The 17,016-nt window shown below is 45.2% G+C and overlaps 1 protein-coding gene across 1 annotated transcript; it reads right to left on the minus strand.

The window, feature by feature from the left end:
• Positions 1-6,045: 6,045 nt before the first annotated feature.
• Positions 6,046-17,016, minus strand: LOC139376907 (ST3 beta-galactoside alpha-2,3-sialyltransferase 7). The gene is made up of 8 exons (XM_071119898.1): positions 16,880-17,016; positions 16,156-16,307; positions 15,820-15,940; positions 13,035-13,393; positions 10,907-11,093; positions 7,828-7,968; positions 6,720-6,869; positions 6,046-6,533 (listed from the first exon to the last, which is right to left on the minus strand). The coding sequence occupies exons 2-8, from the start codon at positions 16,299-16,301 to the stop codon at positions 6,447-6,449; spliced, it is 1,191 nt and encodes a 396-aa protein (XP_070975999.1). The 5' UTR covers positions 16,302-16,307; positions 16,880-17,016; the 3' UTR covers positions 6,046-6,446.

A 17,016-nucleotide genomic window follows, 5' to 3' on the forward strand; every position in this document is an offset into this window, starting at 1 on the left:
AATGCCAGTACCCTCACATCGTCTGACCTGCTATCCACCTCTCCTCTCCCCCACAGTCGTAATGCCAGTACCCTCACATCGTCTGACCTGCTATCCACCTCTCCTCTCCCCCACAGTCTTAATGCCAGTACCCTCACCTCGTCTGACCTGCTATCCACCTCTCCTCTCTCCCACAGTCGTAATGCCAGTACCCTCACCTCGTCTGACCTGCTATCCACCTCTCCTCTCCCCCACAGTCGTAATGCCAGTACCCTCACCTCGTCTGACCTGCTATCCACCTCTCCTCTCCCCCACAGTCGTAATGCCAGTACCCTCACCTCGTCTGACCTGCTATCCACCTCTCCTCTCCCCCACAGTCGTAATGCCAGTACCCTCACCTCGTCTGACCGTCATGGTGCAGAACAGGTATCTTAGCAACATCAACCTGTAGGATACAGTTTCCACGGTAGGAACACTGAGTGAAAGAAGAAGATCATTCTACTCTGTCTGAATGCTTCTGAACTTAAATAGCAACGTTGTGTGCGTTTAGGATGTGGAGAAAGTCTCAGCCTCTAATGTTTTTAAACTCCAGAGCCTTCCCTTGCTAATAGGGACTCAGGGAGTGACAGAGACGTTGTTAGTACAGGTGCAGTAGCAGTCTGTGTCATGCTCTGTCATCGATGTCTATGTTTGCCCATGTGGCTCAATAGTGAGATGTTATACTTGCACTGCCATTGTTTCAACTCACTAACCCTCTGCTCTCTCTCGCTCTCTGCAGGCAGGTATGAGGGGAGAGGTCACGAGAGGAGCGGTGCTCCTGTCTTCTAGTTTGTGGGTCCAGACATTCAGGTGAGCTCCAGCTCACTAGGACAAAGTAACAACACAGTATTGCTGCACCAAAAAGGTCTGGAACCTAATTTGACAAATGCATGTACTTTAGTCTTTCTCATAAATTGAATTTAAGTTAGACAGTCCTTGTAGGTAAAACACATTTTGATTAGCATTTATTTTGATCTTCAGCACCTGCTCAAAGCTAAAGGATCTGCATGTTATTTGGATTCTGTATAACTTCTCATGAGATTAAATGCATATAAATGCCATTCTGTCTTCAGATGGCAGAGGACAGTGTCCGAACCCTGGAAGCTCCTCCCCCTGACCTCTCAACCCCTAGCAGAGGGCGGCAGGTAGCCTAGTGATTAGAGCTTTGGGCCAATAACCGGAAGGTTGCTAGATCGAATCCCCGAGCTGACTCAAATCAAATCAAGGCAGTTAACCTACTGTTCCCTGGGTGCCGAAGACGTAGATGTCGAATATGTCAGCCCCCTTCACCTCTCTGATTCAAGGTTAAATGTGGAAGACACATTTCAGTTAAAAATACATTCAGTTGGACAACTGACTAGGTATCTAGCTTTTTTCCTATAGGTCACACTGAATATTGGCTGCCATCCCATGATGCCTCACTCTATCTAAAATGTCTGCCACTCTGGCCTGGAATCACTCTGGTGCTGCTCACTAAGGACTGTATAAACACACACACATGGGTTAGAAAGAGGTGTGGTCTCCCGAGTGGTGCAGCAATCTAAGGCACTGCATCTCTGTACAAGAGGTGCCACTACAGTCCCTGGTTTGAATCCAGGCTGTGATTGGGAGTCCCATAGGACGGCGCACAATTGGCCAAGCGTTGTCCGGGTATGGCCGGAGTAGGCCGTCATTGCAAAAAACTATTTGTTCTTAACTGACTTGCCTAGTTAAATAAAGGTTCAATTTAAATAAATAAAAATTACAAACAGTGCATTGATCTCACAACATGGGATGTTTTTTTTAGATCAAGCCAGAAGAGGGCAGTGATGTGTCACTATGAGAACTTCTCTCTCACTCTCTCCTCTCTCTCTCTCTCTCTAACAGTAAACTGGCCATTGGTCTATGTGTTCCTGGAGGCATTTGTTATGTTAGAGAAGCATCTGAGTGAAGGTCTGGTGGGCTCAGCAACACGAGGCCAGACCCCCATGCAGGACCTCTGCAACAAACTGGAGAAGTTCATACAGGTGTAGTGCATACAGTCCTAGCTGTATAGAGAAGCTTCATGCCATTTACTTAAAAAAAACATATCCTCCGAGTACCAGGTTTAAAATATTCAAAACATTGATAAAGTATTTATAAAGCATTTCTAACACATCTGTCTGTCTCCTCACCCTCAGTCATCCCATCTACAGAGTGTGTGGACAGAGTTTAAGGGCCAGGCGTTCACCAGAGGAGGACCTGGCTTCAGCAGGGAGTGAGTGTCTTGTCTAATGGTGCTTTTCCATCTAGACTCGCCCCTACACCAGTGTTTTATGTTCATGTATGATATGAGGCCCCTAGCCCCTGCTCCCTATGTTCTACAGTAGATATGAGGCCCCTGGCCCCTGCTCCCAATGTTCTACAGTAAATATGAGGCCCCTAGACCCTGCTCCTAATGTTCTACAGTAGATATGAGGCCCCTAGCCTCTGCCCCCTATGTTCTACAGTAGATATGAGGCCCCTAGCCCCTGCTCCCTATGTTCTACAGTAAATATGAGACCCCTAGCCCCTGCTCCGTATGTTCTACAGTAGATGTGAGGCCCCGAGCCCCTGCTCCCTATGTTTTTCAGTAGATATGAGGCCCCTGGCCCCTGCTCCCTATGTTCTACAGTAGATATGAGGCCCCTAGCCCCTGCTCCCTATGTTCTACAGTAGATATGACCCCCCTAGTCCCTGCTCCCTATGTTCTACAGTAGATATGAGGCCCCTGGCCCCTGCTCCCTATGTTCTACAGTAGATATGAGGCCCCTAGTCCCTGCTCCCCATGTTCTAGTGTATACCTGAAAGGATTAGATAGGCTTAAGCTATACGGGGCTCCAGACAAACATTTCTCAGTTGGTGGCACCAGCCCATGATCCAGTTTGTTACCAAATCACCTTATACCACCCACCACTGCGACCTATACGCTCTAGTCGGCTGGCCCTCGCTACATATTCGTCGCCAGACCCACTGGCTCCAGGTCATCCATAAGTCTATACTAGGTAAAGCTCCGCTTTATCTCAGTTCACTGGTCACGATAACAACACCCACCCGTAGCACACGTTCCAGCAGGTATATCTCACTGATCATCCCCAAAGCCAACACCCCATTTGGCCGCCTTTCCTTCCAGTTCTCTGCTGCCAATGACTGGAACGAATTGCAAAAATCGCTGAAGTTGGACACTTTTATTTCCCTCACCAACTCTAAACATCAACTATCTGAGCAGCTAACCGATCACTGCAGCTGTACATAGTCCATCTGTAAATAACCCACCCAATCTATCTATATCATCCCCATACTGTTTTTATTTTATTTATTTTTCTGCTCTTTTGCACACCAGTATCTCTACTTGCACATCATCATCTGCTCATTTATCACTCCAGTGTTAATCTGCTCAATTGTAACTATTCGCTCCTATGACCTATTTATTGCCTACCTCCTCATGCCTTTAGACTTTATTTTTTCTACTGTGTCATTGATTTGTTTATTGTGTTATTGGCTTGTTTATTGTTTACTCCATGTGTAACTCTGTGTTGTCTGTGTCACACTGCTTTGCTTTATCTTGGCCAGGTCACAGTTGTAAATGAGAACTTGTTCTCAACTAGCCTACCTGGTTAAATAAAGGTGTTCTCAACTAGCCTACCTGGTTAAATAAAGGTGTTCTCAACTAGCCTACCTGGTTAAATAAAGGTGAAATAAATACATAAAAACGGGCACTGGTTACAGTAAGAAGCTTCCTCTTGAGCTGACAGCTTGATGAAAACCTGTCAATATTCAGGTCCCCAAGAAAGTATACCTCTGTTTACATCACATACACTATCAAGCATTTCACACATATTATTTAGATAGACTGTTAGCACTTAGTGGCCTATAGCAACACCCCAAAATAAAATAATTTAGATGTGCCAAGTGAACCTGCAACCACAACACTTCAATAACACTTCAATAACACTTGACATAAGATCTTCTCTAAGCATTACAGGGATACGGCTCTGAATATATAAAGCATCACCTCCCCCATAAGCATGTATGTCTCTTCTATAGATGTTATATCCTTGTATTGCTACTGCTGTATCATCAAATTAATTATCTAAGTGAGTCTCAGAAATGGCTAATATATTAATGTTATCTGATGTTGCAAGTTATTGATTTCATGAACCTTATTTCTAAGTCTACATATAATAATATGGGTTATTTTCAGCCCTATCCTGGGTAGCTTATCAGAGAAAGACATAATACTGAAAAGAGCAAACAAAGCAAGAGAAAAATATATGGATTCAACAGTCCATTAATCAATTGGTGTGTGTGTGTGTGTGTGCTGTGGGGTTGAAGCTACGAACCCATAGGCTTGGCTCTCTCATCCCTTCCAGGCTTCTGGGAGGGAGGGTGGACAATGAGCCTGTCATAGCGGATGTAAGCAATGCCCCCATGCGCTCTGGCAGCTTTCATGGCTGGGATCAGTTCTTTCCTCTTCTGGCACACAGCTTCAGGATAGTCCTCGTTGAGGAAGATATACGTTCCTCTCAAGCTACCTTGTCCTTGAACATCAGGAACTTGACCACTATCGGCCTGGGCCTGTCACCCGGGCCGGTGGTGGGTTTTCCAGTCCTGTGGGAGCGCTCCACCTCTAACTTCCTGTGGTCCATCTTCAATTTCTCAGAGATAATTTCCCTCACTTTGTCCTCAGACTCCGTCTAGGTCTCATGTGGAGATTCTGCAATTCCGTCCACAACCATGTTGTTCCGCCCTGATTGTCCCTGATTTACCTGTCATTGTTATCTGTCATTGTTTGGGGAATTTCTTTTCACTTTTATGTAGATCAGTGACAAAAGAACCCACTAAATTAAATACATTTCAATGCACTATAATGTGTTGAGGTAGGGGCAGGTTGTGTAAGGTACTACAACGTGTTGAGGTAGGGGCAGGCTGTGGAAGGTACTACAACGTGTTGAGGTAGGGGAAGGTTGTGTAATGTACTACAATGTATTATAATGTGTTGAGATAGGGGCAGGTTGTGGAAGGTACTACAATGTACTATAATGTGTTGAGGTAGGGGCAGGTTGTGTAAGGTACTACAATGTACTATAATGTGTTGAGATAGGGGCAGGTTGTGTAAGGTACTACAACATGTTGAGGTAGGGGCAGGTTGTGTAATGTACTACAATGTACTATAATGTGTTGAGGTAGGGGCAGGTTGTGTAATGTACTACAATGTACTATAATGTGTTGAGGTAGGGGCAGGTTGTGTAATGTACTACAATGTACTATAATGTGTTGAGGTAGGGGCAGGTTGTGTAATGTACTACAATGTACTATAATGTGTTGAGGTAGGGGCAGGTTTTGTAATGTACTACAATGTACTATAATGTGTTGAGGTAGGGGCAGGTTGTGTAAGGTACTACAACGTGTTGAGGTAGGGGCAGGTTGTGTAAGGTACTACAACGTGTTGAGGTAGGGGCAGGGTGTGGAAGGTACTACAACGTGTTGAGGTAGGGGCAGGTTGTGTAAGGTACTACAATGTGTTGAGGTAGGGGCAGGTTGTGTAAGGTACTACAACGTGTTGAGGTTGGGGCAGGTTGTGGAAGGTACTGTACTACAACGTGTTGAGGTAGGGGCAGGTTGTGGAAGGTACTACAACGTGTTGAGGTTGGGGCAGGTTGTGGTAAGTCGTGCAGAGGTGGTCAATATTTTGTTCTTAAAGGCCCAGTGTAGTCAAAATTCTGTTTTCCCAGGGTTTTGTATCATTTTGCTGATTAATCTAACACTGTAAAAGTGTACAAATGAGTTCATTGTTATTTCCTGATAGTTGTTGGTTGAAAATACAATCTATACATGACCTTCTAATGAGCAGGTTTGCACGGGAGGGTGTTTCTGCTTTCCATGGTGGCGTCCCCATGCAGTAAATTATTTAATAGACCAATAACACAGAGAGTTCCAAACCTCTTCCAATAACAGCTAGTTTTCAGTTTTCCCTCCCCACTCAGACCACTCCCAGACAGTCCTAGCTAAATTCTTACTTGAGAAATATTTTTTGGCACATTTTTATTTAAATCTATCACAGTAAGGTACTTAACTGTTACCCAGAAATGATTTGATATCGATATACAAACGGCTGCTTTGGGCATTTAATATATAATAATTACATATGACATTTAGCAGACACCTTTATCCAAAGCGACTTACAGTAATGGGTGCATACATTTTTATAGTGCATAATATAGTATATAATAATAGTACATATTTCAACTAAGCCTTGATTGGTTGAATCATCATGCTAGGAAAAGGAACCAGGGGTTGTTAAGAAAGGTCGCTGGTTCGAATCCCCGAGCCGGCAAGGTGGAAAAATCTGCCGTTCTGTCCTTGAGCAAGGCAGTTAACCTCCAACCACAACTGGTAGAACAGGGTCCATCCCTGGTACTGTCTCTTTGTCACAGCGCCCCTGTGAGGTCAGTCAAGACACCTGCAGCCACTAGCTCTCTGAGGAAGAGCTTCTCAGCGCTCACATCATGTACTACCTGGACAAAGACAATCAATACAGGAAGATACTTAAGAGACTTTCATTTGAAAAATATTTATAATTCAAAAGTGCTTCTCTGAGCTGGACCTTACGAGTAGCACAAGCTAACAAATGTTTTGATGGGAGCAGCAAACAATCAGTGTTTGTCATTCTCTCTCCACTGCTCTTATATACTGTAGTGTACCTGGGCCTTGATGGCGTCCATACTTAGACTCTCATAGTAGTGTAGTCTGGCACCGGGATGCTGCAGGTCATAACCAAACCCTGCCAGGCTCACCTCATCACACAGCTGTAGGGCCATCACCACCGCACTGGCACCTAACGTAGGAACTAACTGGAGAGAAGAGAGGATGGTAATTAAGTGTTTATTAAGGCTAACTCGTGTTCAGACTACATCAATCTAACAAGAAACACTTCCACCCAAATGTTAAAGCAAACCATGTGGAGAGAGCCATTCAATGATTGCAACATTCATCCATTGGGTATGCATTTATACTGTACATGTACATGAAACTGCCAAAATAAAGGAAACACCAACATAGTGTCTTAGTAGGGCATTGTGCCACCACAAGCCATAACAGCTTCAATGCACCTGGGCATACATTCTACAAGTGTCTGGAACTCTTTTGGAGGGATAAGACACAGAAATTCGTTCATTTGTTGATGGTGGTGGAAAACACTGTCTATGGTGCCGCTGCAGAATCTCCCATAAGTGTTCAGTTGGGTTGAGATCTGATGACTAAGATGGCCATGGCATATGGTTTACATCGTTTTCATGCTCATCAAACCATTCATTGTCATCTTATAGGGGCATAGCCATGGTAGCCAAAATAATGGAAAAAAACAATGGCCTGCACAGCGTTTTTATACATGACCCTAAGCATGATGGGATGCTAATTGCTTATTTAACTCAGGAACCACACCTGTGTGGAAGCACCTGCTTTCAATATACTTTGTATCCCTCATTTACTCAGGTGTTTCAATTATTTTGGCAGTTACCTGTATGTCCTTTAAAATGATTCTGTTGCTGTGTGTATCAGTAGTAGTAACCTTCCTCTGTTGCTGTGTGTATCAGTAGTAGTAACCTTCCTCTGTTGCTGTGTGTATCAGTAGTAGTAACCTTCCTCTGTTGCTGTGTTTATCAGTAGTAGTAACCTTCCTCTGTTGCTGTGTGTATCAGTAGTAGTAACCTTCCTCTGTTGCTGTGTGTATCAGTAGTAGTAACCTTCCTCTGTTGCTGTGTTTATCAGTAGTAGTAACCTTCCTCTGTTGCTGTGTGTATCAGTACTAACCTTCCTCTGTTGCTGTGTGTATCTCTGCAGTGCTATGCCTGTCTTGTGCATGATCTCTGGGTTGAGTATCTGGATGTTCTCCGGCTTCAGAGGAATGTTCTCCACTATGTCTCTCCAGAACCACAGCTTGGACCACCAGCTCTAGACAACACAACCACAGGAAGCAGAACCAGTTCAGAAACAGCTCTAGAACACAAACAGACAGGTTTGGGGAGTAATCAGTTGCATGTAATCTGATTAGAAAAAAACTAACTGTAATTAGTTACGTTATATGGAAAAATATTGTCACAATCGTTATAATGATTGGACCAAGTTGCAGCGTGGTAGGTGTACATATTCATTTAATAAATGAAGACCAAACAAAAACAACTACCAAACGAAACTTGAAGCTACTGCTGTGCACACAGGCAACTAACTGTAAGATCCCACAAATACCAAATGAGGAAATGGCTACCCAATCAGAGACAACGATAAACAGCTGCCTCTGATTGGGAACCATATCAGGCCACCATAGAAATACAAATTCAACTAGATGACACGTCCAAGTCACTACTATCACGCCCCAACCAACAGAGAGAATAAACAGCTTACTATGGTCAGGGCGTTACAGTATCCCCCCCCCCCCCCAAAGGTGCAGACTCTGACTGCAAAACCTGACTCAATAGGGGAGGGTCCGGGTGGGCATCTATGATGAATGACACAAGGCGTCGGCGGGGGCTCCGGTGCGGGCCAAAGTACCCACTCCGCTCGCAGATACGTCTTCCACCATGGCGGCTCTGGTGCAGGGATCATCGCCCGAGGCTCCGGACCGTAGATCGTCGTAGGAGGCTCTGGACTGAGAACCCCTGCTGAAGGCTCTGGACTGAGAACCCCTGCTGAAGGCTCTGCACCGCCGACCGCGCTTTAGGCTCTGGACCGCCAACCTTCGCTGGTGGTTCCGGACTGTGGACCGTCGTTGGAGGTTCCGGACTGTGGACCGTCGTTGGAGGTTCCGGACTGGAAACTGTCGCCGGAAGCTCTGGACTGGAAACTGTCGCCGGAAGTTCTGGACTGGAAACTGTCGCCGGAAGCTCTGGACTGTGGAGGCGCACTGGAGGCCTGATGCGTGGTGCCGGCACAAGAGGTACCGGGCTGGTGACACGTACCTCAGGGCAAGTGTCGGGAGGAAGCACAGGACGTACTGGACTGTGGAGGCGCACTGGAGGCCTGATGCACAGGACCGGTACAGGTGGCACCGGGCTGGTGACACGCACCTCAGGGCGAGTGCGAGGAGCAGGAACAGGACACACCTGACTGGGAAAGCGCACTTGAGGGAGAGTGCGAGGAGTTGGCACGGGACGCACTGTGTTAGAAAGGTACACTGGAAACCTGGTGTGTATAGCCGGCATCAATTGTTTCGGAACTTTAACACATGTTGCAGGACAAGTACGGGGAGCTGACTCAGGTGGCACCAAACTGACAACACGTTCCTTTATTCCAAATCTGTGCATCCGCCACCAACTCAACAACTCTCCCATTTCTCTCTCCTCCGAATACTCCTTCTTCTCCCAGACTGGCTCTGGTTCACCCCCCCCAAATTTGTGGCCTACCTCCCCGACTCCTCGTATCGTCGCCGTTCCTCTCTCGCTGCCTCCATCTGCTCCCTTGGACGGCGATACTCTCCGGCCTTCGTCCAGGGTCCTTCTCCATCAGGAGAGGTCCTTTTTTGGTGGGATTTTTGGTGGGATCTTCTGTCACGATCGTTATAATGATTGGACCAAGGTACAGTGTGGTAGGCGTACATATTCCTTTAATAAATGAACACCGAACAAAAACAACAAACTACCAAACGAAACATGAAGCTACTGGATTGCACAAAGGCAACTAACTGTAGACAAGATCCCACAAATACCATATGAGGAAATGGCTACCTAAATATGATCCCCAATCAGAGACAACGATAAACAGCTGCCTCTGATTGGGAACCATATCAGGCCACCATAGAATTACAAATTCCCCTAGATGACCCACGCAAGTCACTATCACGCCCCAACCAACACAGAGAATAAACAGCTTACTATGGTCAGGGCATTACAAATATTGTAATCTGATTACTTTTGAAAAACTAGGTTATTACTTCTTGGATTACTTTTAAATTCAGAAAGGATGTTTATGAAAATTGAGTGCAAAGTGCAAATAGGATAATTTTGGTCATAAAGTCAGTCTCGTCTAAAACGGAGTTTAGACTCTGAATGTGTCACAACGAGAAAATGAAGGTTAGTTTACAATTATGTCAAAAATTCATACCCCCGTTTGCCTTTTAACACGTGGAGGCACCGTGTTTTCTGGGAAAAGACTGGGCTAGTTCGCTTTGCCCTGGTGGTAACCTAGTTGGCGGAAAATAAAGAAAACAAATAACGGGAGAGGAAGATTTGATCCCTGCTAGCTAACGTTAGCTAACGTTAGCTAGCTAGCTCATAATCAAGCAAACCTGACATGTTTGATGCATTTCGCCAGCTTTCTTTCAATAATGTTTAAACTCAAACTGGCTAGCTACTGTCCTTGTAGGTTTTGATTGAATGGCAAAGACAGACCCATGAAACACCCACATCAAACCACACCCCCAACACAACTCTCGTTTGCCTTCGCTCATGGCCGCTAGCATTTCTTAATGGACATTGATGAAAAACAAGGCCAAATCAGGAAGTGCAATTGACCTTTAAGTTTATTCCACCTGAGTGAATCTGACAACAAGTCAGAGACCACTATGACAGCATACCAAATGCAGTAACTGAAAGTGCAGATTATGTTAGGGTAATCCAAAAGTTACGTGACTGATAGAAATCTTGGACAGGTAAGTAGTAATGTAACGTAAAGTAAGCTACCCAAGCCTGTCCATGGACAGCAGAACGTATAGAAGCTACTTTAGAAGTCCTTTTCTGTCTGCAAATCTGCACTAAAATTCCTCAAGCCACTGTGTCTCTGACAGGGAAACAAACAGGTAAACAGGGAAACAAACAGGTAAACAGGGAAACAAACAGGTAAACAGGGAAACAAACAGGTTAACAGGGAAACAAACAGGTAGTAAACACTTTCCCACCAGAGGCTGCTTGGTGATGACAGAGGTGAGCCAGTCCAGGTCCAGGCACTTGTAGACCACCAGGGTAACCAGGGAGGTGTGTCTGTACTCGCTGGGGGAAAGGGGAGCTCCCTCTGGGTACATCAAACGGACAGTGGTCCTGGAGCCTGCGTCCCTCTCAAACCCTGACACTGGGGCATTGTTCATCCTGAGAGGACAAAGAAGAGTGTGAAGGGGAAGGAGAAAGAGGAGGGGAAGGAGGCGAGAGAGGAGAAGATGGAAACCACAGCTTCAGAAAATACAAATCTAATCCAGTATATCCCCTTAGTGACCAGGAGTGGTAGAGGTTAGTTTGGTTCCTGAGATGTATTTATTTTAGCAGTCTGGAAAACTAAAGACGGGATTGGTTATAATATGAGAAACAGATTGTCACTTAGGAGGTACAGTAAGGGGTCATGGAAAATATTATCTGATTTTAAAAGATTGTGCTTCTTTTACAATTACAGTGCCTTGCGAAAGTATTCGGCCCCCTTGAACTTTGCGACCTTTTGCCACATTTCAGGCTTCAAACATAAAGATATAAAACTGTATTTTTTTGTGAAGAATCAACAACAAGTGGGACACAATCATGAAGTTGAACGACATTTATTGGATATTTCAAACTTTTTTAACAAATCAAAAACTGAAAAATTGGGCGTGCAAAATTATTCAGCCCCCTTAAGTTAATACTTTGTAGCGCCACCTTTTGCTGCGATTACAGCTGTAAGTCGCTTGGGGTATGTGTCTATCAGTTTTGCACATCGAGAGACTGAAATGTTTTCCCATTCCTCCTTGCAAAACAGCTCGAGCTCAGTGAGGTTGGATGGAGAGCATTTGTGAACAGCAGTTTTCAGTTCTTTCCACAGATTCTCGATTGGATTCAGGTCTGGACTTTGACTTGGCCATTCTAACACCAGGATATGTTTATTTTTGAACCATTCCATTGTAGATTTTGCTCTATGTTTTGGATCATTGTCTTGTTGGAAGACAAATCTCCGTCCCAGTCTCAGGTCTTTTGCAGACTCCATCAGGTTTTCTTCCAGAATGGTCCTGTATTTGGCTCCATCCATCTTCCCATCAATTTTAACCATCTTCCCTGTCCCTGCTGAAGAAAAGCAGGCCCAAACCATGATGCTGCCACCCCCATGTTTGACAGTGGGGATGGTGTGTTCAGCTGTGTTGCTTTTACGCCAAACATAACGTTTTGCATTGTTGCCAAAAAGTTCAATTTTGGTTTCATCTGACCAGAGCACCTTCTTCCACATGTTTGGTGTGTCTCCCAGGTGGCTTGTGGCAAACTTTAAACAACACTTTTTATGGATATCTTTAAGAAATGGCTTTCTTCTTGCCACTCTTCCATAAAGGCCAGATTTGTGCAATATACGACTGATTGTTGTCCTATGGACAGAGTCTCCCACCTCAGCTGTAGATCTCTGCAGTTCATCCAGTGATCATGGGCCTCTTGGCTGCATCTCTGATCAGTCTTCTCCTTGTATGAGCTGAAAGTTTAGAGGGACGGCCAGGTCTTGGTAGATTTGCAGTGGTCTGATACTCCTTCCATTTCAATATTATCGCTTGCACAGTGCTCCTTGGGATGTTTAAAGCTTGGGAAATCTTTTTGTATCCGAATCCGGCTTTAAACTTCTTCACAACAGTATTTCGGACCTGCCTGGTGTGTTCCTTGTTCTTCATGATGCTCTCTGCGCTTTTAACGGACCTCTGAGACTATCACAGTGCAGGTGCATTTATACGGAGACTTGATTACACACAGGTGGATTGTATTTATCATCATTAGTCATTTAGGTCAACATTGGAATATTCAGAGATCCTCACTGAACTTCTGGAGAGAGTTTGCTGAAAGTAAAGGGGCTGAATAATTTTGCACGCCCAATTTTTCAGTTTTTGATTTGTTAAAAAAGTTTGAAATATCCAATAAATGTCGTTCCACTTCATGATTGTGTCCCACTTGTTGTTGATTCTTCACAAAAAAATACAGTTTTATATCTTTATGTTTGAAGCCTGAAATGTGGCAAAAGGTCGCAAAGTTCAAGGGGGCCGAATACTTTCGCAAGGCACTGTACATTGATTGTATGTTTGATTGGTCATTCACCTGATGATGACATCATACTGGTCAATATGGGATCCCAGGTGGCTGCCATGTAGCACCCCTCCACTGCCCACCACCACACACCTCCTACAGCCCCCACCCCTACCTCTCCCCCCCAGGGATGGGGGCAGGCCTGGATGAGTTAGAGAGGCCAGGGCCCTAGCCACCCTCTCGTCACAGCCCTGGAGGCCCAGGGGAGGAGCCAAGTCCCAGGGAATAGGCCTGTCTGCTGCAATCCCCGACTGGAGGAACACAGGGATGTTCTGAAGGTCTGAGGAGGAGTCCAGGGAGAGGAGACGAGACACACACCAGCCCGGATGGCAGGGCTGCACAAGCAGGGAGGCAGAGCGGTTTAGTAATACCTGGAGGAGAGAGGAGAGGTGAGAGGGGAGAGGGACGGGAGTTTAGTAAGACCTGGAGGAGAGAGGAGAGGTGAGAGGGGAGAGGGGAGAGGGGAGAGGGACGGTGAGTTTAGTATGACCTGGAGGAGAGGGGAGAGGGGAGAGGGGAGAGGGGAGAGGGACGGTGAGTTTAGTATGACCTGGAGGAGAGAGGAGAGGTGAGAGGGAAGAGGGGAGAGGGACGGTGAGTTTAGTATGACCTGGAGGAGAGAGGAGAGGTGAGAGGGAAGAGGGGAGAGGGACGGTGAGTTTAGTATGACCTGGAGGAGAGAGGAGAGGGGAGAGGGGAGAGGGGAGAGGGACGGTGAGTTTAGTATGACCTGGAGGAGAGAGGAGAGGTGAGAGGGAAGAGGGGAGAGGGGAGAGGGACGGTGAGTTTAGTATGACCTGGAGGAGAGAGGAGAGGTGAGAGGGAAGAGGGGAGAGGGACGGTGAGTTTAGTATGACCTGGAGGAGAGAGGAGAGGTGAGAGGGGAGAGGGGAGAGGGTCCGGGAGTTTAGTATGACCTGGAGGAGAGGGGAGAGGGGAGAAGGGAGAGGGACAGGGAGTTTAGTATGACCTGAAAGAGAGGGGAGAGGGGAGAGAGTCAGGGAATTTAGTAAGACGTGTAGGAGAGAGGAGAGGGGAGAGGGAGTGGGAGTTCAATAAGTCCTACAGCACAGACTAGAGTAAGAGAAATCAGTTCATCACAAGAAAGAAGTTTAATACACATAACACGCACCCAAATATATAGTTGAAGTCGGAAGTTTACATACACTTAGGTTGGAGTCATTAAAACTAGTTTTTAAACCACTCCACAAATTTCTTGTTAACAAACTATAGTTTTGGCAAGTCGGATAGGACATCTACCTTATGCATGACACAATACATTTTTCCAACAATTGTTTAGAGACTTTATTTCACTTATAATTCACTGTATCACAATTCCAGTGGGTCAGAAGTTTACATACACTAAGTGACTGTGCCTTTAAACAGCTTGGAAAATTCCAGAAAATTATGTCATGGCATTAGAAGCTTCTGATAGGCTAATTGACATCATTTGAGTCAATTGGAGGTGTACCTGTGGATGTATTTCAAGGCCTACCTTCAAACTCAGTGCCTCTTTGACATCATGGGAAAATCAAAAGAAATCAGCCAAAACAACTGTAGACCTCCACAAGTCTGGTTTATCCTTGTGAACAATTTCCAAATGCCTGAAGGTACCACGTTAATCTGTACAAACAATAGTACACAAGTATAAACAGCATGGAAACACACAGCCGTCATACAGCTCAGGAAGGAGACGCATTTTGTCTCTTAGAGATGAACGTACTTTGGTGCAAAAAGTGAAAATCAATCCCAGAACAACAGCAAAGGACCTTGTGAAGATGCTGGAGGAAACAGGTACAAAAGTATCTATATCCACAGTAAAACAAGTCCTATATCGACATAACCTAAAAGGCCACTCAGCAAGGAAGAAGCCACTGCTCAAAACCGCCATAAAAAAGCCAGACTATAGTTTGCAACTGCACATGGGGACAAAGATCATACTTTTTGGAGAAATGTTCTCTGGTCTGATGAAACAAAAATAGAACTGTGTGACCATAATAGCCATCGTTATGTTTGGAGGAAAAAGGGGGAGGCATGCAAGCCGAAGAACACCATCCCATCCGGGAAGCAAGGGAGTGGCAGCATCATGTTGTGTGGGTGCTGCAGGAGGAACTGGTGCACTTCACAAAATAGATGGCATCATGAGGACGGAAAATTATGTGGATATATTGAAGCAACATCTCAAGACATCAGTCAGGAAGTTAAAGCTTGGTTGCAAATGGGTCTTCCAAATAGACAATGACCCCAAGCATACTTCCAAATTTATGGCAACATTTTTTAAGGACTTAAGGACAACAAAGTCAAGGTATTGGAGTGACCATCACAAAGTCCTGACCTCAATACTATAGAAAATAGGCAGAACTGAAAAAGCATGTGCGTGCAAGGAGGCCTACAAACCTGACTCAGTTACAGCAGCTCTGTGAGGAGAAATGGACCAAAATTCCCCAACTTATTGTGGGAAGCTTGTGGAAGGCTACCCAAACATTTGTCCCACATTAAGCAATTTAATGGCAATGCTACCGAATACTAATTTGAGTGTATGTAAACTTCTGACCCACTGGGAATGTGATGAAAGAAATAAAAGCTGCAATAAATCACTCTCTCTACTATAATTCTGACATTTCACATTCTTAAAATAAAGTGTTGATCCTAAATGACCTAAAACAGGGAATTTTTACTAGGACTAAATGTCAGGAATGGTGACAAACTGAGTTAAAATGAATTTGGCTAAGGTGTATGTAAACGTCCAACTTCAACTGTATTCATGTATTCATGTGCTTTTGTGTGTGTTCAGTACCATGTCAGTGTGTTGGTTGTCGTTAGCCCCTGACAGAGGGTCTGAAGGTATAAGAGCAGGGACCAGGATAGCAGAGTAGCATCCCACCAGCAGTACTAGACTCAAGGCTAGGTTGTTAGTCCTGGAATAGAAAGGATATACGTGAATGACACACACACACACACACACACACACACACACACACACACACACACACACACACACACACACACACACACACACACACACACACACACACACACACACACACACACACACACACACACACACATACACACACACACACACACACACACACACACACACACACACACACACACACACACAGAGCCATACCTGCTGAGTAGCATCTCCCTGGTGTCAGGTGTAGGTCTCCTGTGTGTAACTGTAACAGCTGTTATCTCAGTGAAGTCAGCATCAGGCACCGGAGGAGAGCTGTAGTCATCTGGATCCTCCACACTAAGGTGTTTCAGAGTCACCATGCTAACCTGGGGTCAGACCAGGGAAAGGTAGGATCACGATTGTGGTTGTGGCTAGGGTTAGGGTTCAGCCAGATTGTGGCCATTCAGCAGGGGAGGCAGGTAGCCTTGAGGTTAAAGCGTTGGGCCAGTAACCGCAAGTTTTTGGTTCGAGTCCTGGTGCTGACATTGTGAAAAAAGCTGTTGCTGTGCTCTTGTCACCAACTGCTCCAGGGCTGCTGGACGATGATGTTTCTGTCTGTGTCCCCATTCCCTGCGGGTGTCTCAGTGAGAGTTGGGCTATTCAATACATGCATTTCCATTACAGTGCAAAAATAAACACCCTTCAAATTATTATAGGGTTAGTGTCACACCAGGAAAGGTTAGAGATGAGATCCCATTTTTCTGTGCTTGTCCTGAAATCCATTAAAACTGTCCCCACCAAGACATTGACAATATTTACTGAAGGGTGCTGTTGCTAGCTAACTCCACACAGCCACTAGTAAACTCAACAACGACATATCTCAGTGACAAACTTGTCTAAATGAAGGTTGAACAATTCAAAATATTTCATATAAGAAAAACTAAGCAAAAATACCTACCTAAAGACAAGGGGCTCAGAGATGTTAGAGAAAGTCTGTAGACAGCAGTCGTCTGTGGTGTTCTTCTTCTGTCCTCCATGCTCTGGGGACGAACAAGAAGGCAAATGACTATAATCAGCTAAAATGGCTGCCACACT

Source organism: Oncorhynchus clarkii, chromosome 20 (assembly GCF_045791955.1).
Source record: "Oncorhynchus clarkii lewisi isolate Uvic-CL-2024 chromosome 20, UVic_Ocla_1.0, whole genome shotgun sequence".
Taxonomy (NCBI): Eukaryota; Metazoa; Chordata; class Actinopteri; order Salmoniformes; family Salmonidae; genus Oncorhynchus; species Oncorhynchus clarkii.